General features: G+C 40.1%; 1 protein-coding gene across 3 annotated transcripts in view; it reads left to right on the top strand.

The window, feature by feature from the left end:
- The window catches only part of Mllt3 (MLLT3, super elongation complex subunit), a 329,863-nt gene that overhangs the window by 262,055 nt on the left and 60,046 nt on the right, over positions 1 to 7,762 (top strand). For 2 of the 3 annotated variants that reach the window (XM_023715842.1, XM_023715841.1), the window contains exon 7: positions 3 to 606. In XM_023715842.1, the coding sequence (XP_023571610.1) occupies positions 3 to 606 (604 nt within the window). Of the gene's footprint in view, positions 607 to 7,762 lie in introns of all 3 variants that reach the window. The other variant, XM_023715840.1, reaches the window with a different exon arrangement.

Genomic DNA, 7,762 nt, shown 5'->3' with positions numbered 1-7,762 from the left:
AGCAGCAGCAGCAGCAGCAGCAGCAGTAGCAGCAGCAGCAGCAGCAGCGCCAGTTTTTCAAAGCCTCACAAATTAATGAAGGAGCACAAGGAAAAACCTTCTAAAGACTCCAGAGAACATAAAAGTGCCTTCAAAGAACCTTCCAGGGATCACAACAAATCTTCCAAAGAATCCTCTAAGAAACCCAAAGAAAATAAACCACTGAAAGAAGAGAAAATAGTTCCTAAAATGGCCTTCAAGGAACCTAAACCCATGTCAAAAGAGCCAAAACCAGACAGTAACTTACTCACCATCACCAGTGGACAGCAAGATAAGAAGGCTCCTAGTAAAAGGCCCCCTATTTCAGATTCTGAAGAACTCTCAGCCAAAAAGAGGAAAAAAAGTAGCTCAGAGGCTTTATTTAAAAGTTTTTCTAGCACACCGCCACTGATACTCACTTGTTCTGCTGATAAAAAACAGATAAAAGACAAATCTCATGTCAAGATGGGAAAGGTCAAAATTGAAAGTGAGGTATCAGAGAAGAAAAAGTCAACTCTACCACCATTTGATGATATTGTGGATCCCAATGATTCAGATGTGGAGGAAAATATGTCCTCTAAATCTGATGTGAGTAGTTGGTCTTAATGGTTTTCATTCTTTCCCTCATTAATTGTTGATTTATTTCTGACAGCTTTATGATAAGGAATAAAGGGAAGAAATAATTCTGAACTCTGAAAAGGCAGTGTAGAGATAGGTGCGGCCTAGAAGTAAGTGTCCCATAATTAGCGAGGGCAAATAAATGACATTATTGAGAATTTTTTTCAGTTGTGATTTAAGTCATTAAAAGAAAGGTATATTCTAAAGTATAATAAATAATGTGTCATTTGAATAGCAGCAGAACATCTGAGTGTTCATTGAAACTTGGTTACTGTGTTTTTCAATGCCGAGTGAGTTAGGATAATGGGAGGAATAAAATAAAATGTCTACAAGGAAAAAATAAGTTTAAAAAATAGGAATACTGGGATGTTATATTGATCTTTCTGATCACTGTAATAGTATAATTTTTATATAGATGGAAGATTAGTATCTTTTAGCAGACAAAATTAATGTGTATATATTTACTGTGTATAATTTGAAAAATGTTAACAATTGTACAGGCCCATAAAACCACTTTTCATTTTGAAAACATTTAGGTTTCTTTTCTTCATTGACTTAGGGTGGTATATGATCTGTGCTGTGTTTTGTGATACCTGGATTGCCTCTGTGGTCACACATGGAGCATCTAACCACTGGGACAGGGATTTTCAGAGGTGGAAAGGGTTTTTCGTTTTCTAAGTCTTATATTTCTAGTGACAGTGCTGCTAGTCAGAACGTAGGTTTGCCTCTGTCTCTGTCTCTGTCTCTGTCTCTGTCTCTGTCTCTGTCTCTGTCTGTCTCTGTCTCTGTGTCTGTCTGTCTCCCTCTCCTTCTCTCCCTCTCTCCCTCCCTCCTCCCTCCCCCTCTTTCCCCCTCTCTCCCCCCTCTCTCTCCCTCCCTCTCTCTCTCTCCCTCTCTCTTTCCATCTCAGTCTCTTCCCCACCTTCTTAGTAGCTCTCTCTCCTCCGACAGTCCTGCTGAGACTCCTGCTGTGTTTCACCACATGTAGGCTGACTCTTTTTAAAAACTAAACCCCACTTGCTTCACAGTTATCACCTCCTTTTTCTCTGATTTTGATTATATTCTGTTAGCAGTAATCTTACTTTGGCATGTCAGTATTTTTAGACAGTGATCAAAAAAAAGTATTTGGCCAACATTTGCTGAAGTTTTTTAGAATACTCTTTTTTTTTTTTTTTTGGTCCCCTGAGGTTGCCTACAGGTAATCGGTTTTTGAAAATCTGGCGAAGAGAGGGAAGCCTTTTACTGGCCTGGGTTTGGATGTTCTAGGTAAAAAGCCAAGAAGAGCCATAGCCAGGTACTGATGTCGCAGTGCTAGTCCCCAGTGACCAGAGACCACCTGTTCACTACTATCCAACCTCTGGCAGAAGGCCAGGTTTTAGGAGCAGATGGGGATGTACAATATTTGAATTTGGGTAATTTGTTTCAGTCTTCAGTAAAGGTTTAGTAGTTAAAGTTTTTGAAATGTGGCTGAATGGGTTTGTTGCAATAATGTCTCAACTATTAATTTTCCTTGTTTGCTCCCTTTCTCTCTTTTAATTTGAAACTTATTCTTTAGGCAGATGTTATTTGGAACTTTTTATGTGTTTCATTTTTGTTTTGGATCACCCTGAAATGCTACTGGAGTATGACTAATCTATCAAAATTGTCAAATTTAGCAACTTGGTCTTTCTGTATTCTGACATGTTATGATTTTCTTAGAACAGAGGTTTTCAAATAGTGAGTGTGAGTCACTGGTGAGGCATGAAATAAATTTTAACACATTATCACCAGCATTTAAAAACCCAGAATGCATGGAAATTAATAAGAATAAGAGGTCGTTTTTGACCTTTTCCCTTCAGTGTGTGTGCGTTTCTTACCGTGGTTAGAACATTGAAAGGCACCTTTTTGGAGTGTTCGCTCTTTTGTAAGAAGACCAAATGACATTCATAAAGCAGCAAACATTCTTTTCCACATGGAAGTGTCCCAGATGGTCTTCATCTTTGGCTAATTATGTTTATTCTCCTTATGTTTGTCTCTCACTCCTTCTCTTTTGTATATGGATTTGTTTTAACAAAATTCTTACTTCACTTGGTATGTTTACCCAGATAATACCTTAAAACTCTTCTAGAACAAAGAGTTAGAATTGTGCACAATTCCATACAATAGGTAGTGAATTTTAGATGTGACATATTAGAGTACAGTATAGTGCTTACAACAGGAATTTTTATGATGTGTTTGCATAGTATGACAGAGAAAGTATCTTAATGACTTTGGAAGTATTGTTTTGGTATATAACACAATTATATTTTCCTTATTACTCTCCTAGTAATAAGTGCTTTTATCTTTTTTGGGGGAGGGTGTAACTATTTAAACCTAAGTTGGAAAGAGTTACACTGTGTGAACAATATGCCCATGTGGCTATGTACCAGAGAGGGTAAGGGAGGCTGACATTTCCATTATCTGGAAAGAGGGCCTTTGTACAGACTGTCTCCTGCCTGCCACTCCCCCTGTGGACAAGGCAGAGAACAGAAAGGGCTGCAGTGGATGACACCAGACGGCCCACCTCTCTTGGCAGCAGCTGATGTGAGGCCCATGTTCAGGGGAGTTGCTTCCACTGTTTGGGCTGTGAGCACGCTAGCCTTGAGTGGGGCTAACTAGGACAGATTTCTTTTCTTTTCTTTTCTTTTCTTTTCTTTTCTTTTCTTTTCTTTTCTTTCTTTTCTTTTTTTGTATTTTGGTGAAGGGTCTACAGGGTGTTCAGGTCTCACTACTAGATTGGACTCGTAGTGCTCCGCCTGTTTACAGCCTCTCAAGAGCTGGGATTACAGGCATGCACCACCATACCCAGTCTTAATTTCTGTCTCAGTGCACCCCGGGGGCGGGGCCGGCACCGGCACGGCAGGCCTGGGGATCAAACCCCTGACCCTGTCCCTGCTTGCAGGTGCTTTAATTTGCTGAGCTATTTGGCTGGCCCTCTAGCATTGTTCTCTGAAACAGTAATCTGGTTTAGACCAGCTAGCTATTTGGTCTGGAACAGATTTCTCTCAAGTCCTTCTGAGCTCACTATTTCAGTGTGAGCCAGATCTTTGCTTACCTGTGGGGAATGGGGTAACAGATAACTTGAGGCTCAGAGGGCAGATCATGGACGCTGGAAATAGAGCAGCAGCAGCAGCAGCAGCAGCAAAAAAGGTGCAGACGCGGCATCAGAGGACCCTGAGAATTAGCAAAGCTGAGGAACTATTCCCCTTGCTATATTTGCAGAGAACATACTGCCTCAGTACAGGTTGACTGACATGAAAAGAAAGAATTTTTTTTTTCACTTAGATTACAGTTTTATATAAAAATTAGCACTATTAAGCTGGGGGCTGTGGAGATAGCTCAAGCTGTATAAGGACCTGCCTGGCAAGTACGAGGTCCTGAGCTCCATCCCTGGTATAAAATAAGATAGATAAGATATAAAATGAAATATAGATGGAGTAGAGAGCTTAACTTTTTAAAATTATTTTTAGGGGGGTGGGTCAGGTTTTTATTTGTGTGAGAGAAAGAAAAAAGGGATATCTGTAATTTATGTTGTGTGAGTCTCAGGGCGCACACACGTGTGGCAGGGGGTGGACGCGTTGTGAGTCTGCAGGCTGTCCAGCCAGCAGTGCCACCAGTGCTCTTTGGCAAGCTAGCTGAGCTTTTCTGATCCACATTTTCATGTTCGATAATGGAGAGATTGCAGCAGGACCTGCTGGGTAGAATTGTGGAAATTAGTAAGTTAATCTCAGTAGTACAGTTAACACTAAACGCACAGTAATACAGAAAAAGTGTTGGTATTGTTATGTGTGGCTCAGCCTTTAGTACGCTTTGTAGCCTGTAGTTACAAAACAGGTTTTGTGCAGTCAAAAATGTTAGAGAACTTAGTTGCCTTTTTTCAGATGTGCAGGTTTGTATGTTTTAAGTGCAACAAAAGATATTTGGCTCTGAGTTTTGTTATGAGGAAGGATGTAGCCTTGATAAGTAATATGCAGCTGTAAAGCGGTCACAGGGAAGATAGGACAGTCTTAGATTTACACCAAAGGTAAGCCAAAGTTCCCCTGAGATCTTTTAGCCTTTTGATGAAGTGAGATGGTGAAAAAGAAAGACACTGCATTGGAATAGGCTTGGTTAATATTTTTAAATTAGTGTGATTGTTAAGTCATTCTCAGAAGTGCTTTATCTTTATTACTTTTAAAATAACTGAAAGAATGACTTTTAAATATTTATGATATTTGAAATATATCACATCTTACAAAGGCAATCTGATAATTAACAAAGTTAGTAACTAAGTCTCCATATTTAGAAATGGTGGAGCTAGGACTTGAACCCACTTAGTATGGGATAGCTTTAAGAGGATGTAGGGGGAAAGGAAATTTTAGTTTTCCATGGATTCACATTCCAGTCGCAGCAGTGTGCTTCCTGAAGTTGGCAGCATTGCCATGGAAGCCTTCAATATTCTTGTAGCATACAGGAAGCGGTTCATTTGCATAGTGGTTTGGGATGTACTTACAGTCTTCCGGAGGAGGTAGTCTTGGGTGGATTTGGGATATATGCCCTGAATGTGGAAAGAGCTGTGAAACCTTGGCCTCTTCAGAGATGTACTCAACTTAGAACTAAGTCTCATGGTTCTGGACTGTACACTGTTACATTGTCAGGAGCACTTTCTGGCTCCCAGAATTCCTGCCACTTGGTTTTGCATGAAAATTTCTGTTTCTCAGAGCTGAGCAGCAGTATCAAGCTTTTTTAGGGTGCCGCTAAGGAACAAATGTGCCTTCCAGTTTGCAGGTGCCTCCTTTTGGTACCTTCTGATTTCATTTCGTAAGTTTATTTTGCATCCTAAATTATTTGAATGTAGCCCTTCCTTTCTTGAATTAGGAGGCAAAGATAAAGGAGTGGTATAGGTAAAAGATACTTTTCTTTCAGTATTTATACAGTTATTTAACCAAGTTTGAGAATTCATTTCTAGTGGATGACAATTTATTACTGTAAAATTTGAAAACAGTATCAATGTCCATAAAATAAAATTACCCTTAAGGGCCTTCTTTAGGTCACTGTAGGTGACTGTACAGTGAGATGTTCCAGGTGAAGTTATAGATCCTTTTGTCAGGAGAAAATAGAAAAGCATTTACTAAAATGGTCAGACACAGAATTTTGCCTTTGAATTCTGTGTTCAGAATCTGTAACACAGAAAAGGAAATTTCATTTTGTTGGTGTTATGGAGCGCTTAGGTATTATTTGGCTAACAACATGGAGCAAGACTGAAACTCTGATCTGAGAGTTAAAATCATAATGCTGTTTCTTAGAAATTAAATTGTAAGGGCTGGTGAGATAGCTCAGTGGATTAAGCGCCCGCTTTGGCAAGCTCAAAGATCAGAGTTGGATCTCTGGTCCTGCCTGCCATGCTGGCCCTGCCCGTGGGGCATACTGATCTAGCACCTGACTCCCGGCATGGCAGTGTGTGCCTGTAATCCTAGTGCTGGGGAGGCTGAAACAGGAGTATCACTGCAAGCCCCAGCTGCGTAGTGAGATCCTGTCGACAGGCACCATGCATATTAGGTGCTGCACCTAATACCGAGTAGACTTGGCTGGGCTGTGAGGGCAGTAAGGCGTGAGGCGGCTGGTAGAAGGCATTCTTGGTTGGAGGGAACAACTTGAAAGACCAGTTGAGAGCAAATGTGGACGGTGTATTTTATCCACACTGACAAAGGATAAAGATCTTATCAATGACTTTCTGAAATTGATTGATCAAATTGCTTCATTGGAAATGAAGCCTCTTGAACTCTGCGAGGCATGCTGGGCTAGTATTGGACAGTACTTTTACTGTACTGTCCTGTTATTTTATCCACACACCAAGATTGCTTTCATGCTCTGGCAGATATGAAAGTGACAGAAGGGTCATTTTAACCCAGGTCTACCTAACTCAGAGTTTTTGTACCATCTCTCTGATTAAATCTTGTCGACAGAAATCTCATCAAATTAAAACCACTATAATTCTTATTAATCCTTTTTGTTCTTTTAAAAGTTTTCATTAGCACATGTTGGCTTTGGTGCAAGATGGGTTCACTGTGCTGGGTTGGTACTTATGCGGGCCGTGTCCTAGGTCCTCCCTACTGCCCCCCCAAACCCCGTCTCAGTCCCTTACCTCACTGTAGAAGATCTCCTTCCTGTTTCTTTTTATCTTTTTCTTTTGTCTTTAAATTACTTATAATTTGGGTTTCTCATGTAAGAGAAACCTTATGATATTTAAGCTTCTGTATCTGATTTATTTTATTTTATGTTACAATTTCAGGCTACGTGCATTTTTCTCCTGGTGACCAACCTTCTTTGGGGCAGAGGATTGCTCCATTGTATATAAACACCAAGTTTTCTTTAGCCATTAGTCTGTTGGAAGATAAATAGGCCACTTCCAAATCGTACCTGTTACGAGGTATGCTGCTAGCAATGCGGGTGCGCACGTAAGCTGTGCTAGAATGACTGACTTGAACTCCTTCTGGAAGACACCTAAGACGGCCACAGCTGGATCACATGCTTTCCACTTCTAGGCTTCTGGGGCATCGCCACACTGATTGCCATGGCGCTTGCACTAGCGTAGCTTCCTAACAGCAGTGTAGCAGCTTCTTCCTCCTGCCCGGGTGGCCTTGCAGCCGTCTGTTCCTGTTTGGTTTCTTGATGATAGTCGTTCTTTTTGGAGTAAGATGGCATGCCAGTGTTGTTTTATTTTGCATTTCTGTAATGGCCAGAAATGTTGAACCGTTTTTTGTTTTTTTTTAAATGTATTTATCTTACTAAACCTTTTTTGAGAAGAATATATTTGTTGTGTTTGCTTTCCCCAGAATATGCCTCCTCTTGAAAAGGAAAGAATAAAAAACATGTACTAATAAAAATAAATGAATAGAATGTGATTCAGCTGCAGCACACAAATACTTGGCTGTGAGTGTGCAAGCAGACTCAGCTGTGATTTTCTAAGATAGGGATTACATCTGTTTCATGTACCCCAGTATTGTTTTCTTTTTTTTTTTATTTTTTATTTTTCAAAGTTTTGATAAACAGATAGCAATGAGACAGTTTCAAATCAAATCGGAAGTACAGTTTCAACAAATAATACACTGCATGTATTCTTCTTAGT

Source organism: Octodon degus, unplaced genomic scaffold (assembly GCF_000260255.1).
Source record: "Octodon degus isolate 3935 unplaced genomic scaffold, OctDeg1.0 scaffold00044, whole genome shotgun sequence".
In the NCBI taxonomy this organism is placed as follows: Eukaryota; Metazoa; Chordata; class Mammalia; order Rodentia; family Octodontidae; genus Octodon; species Octodon degus.
Note: the sequence above shows the minus strand (reverse complement) of the source record. Positions and strands in the feature narration are given on the sequence as shown.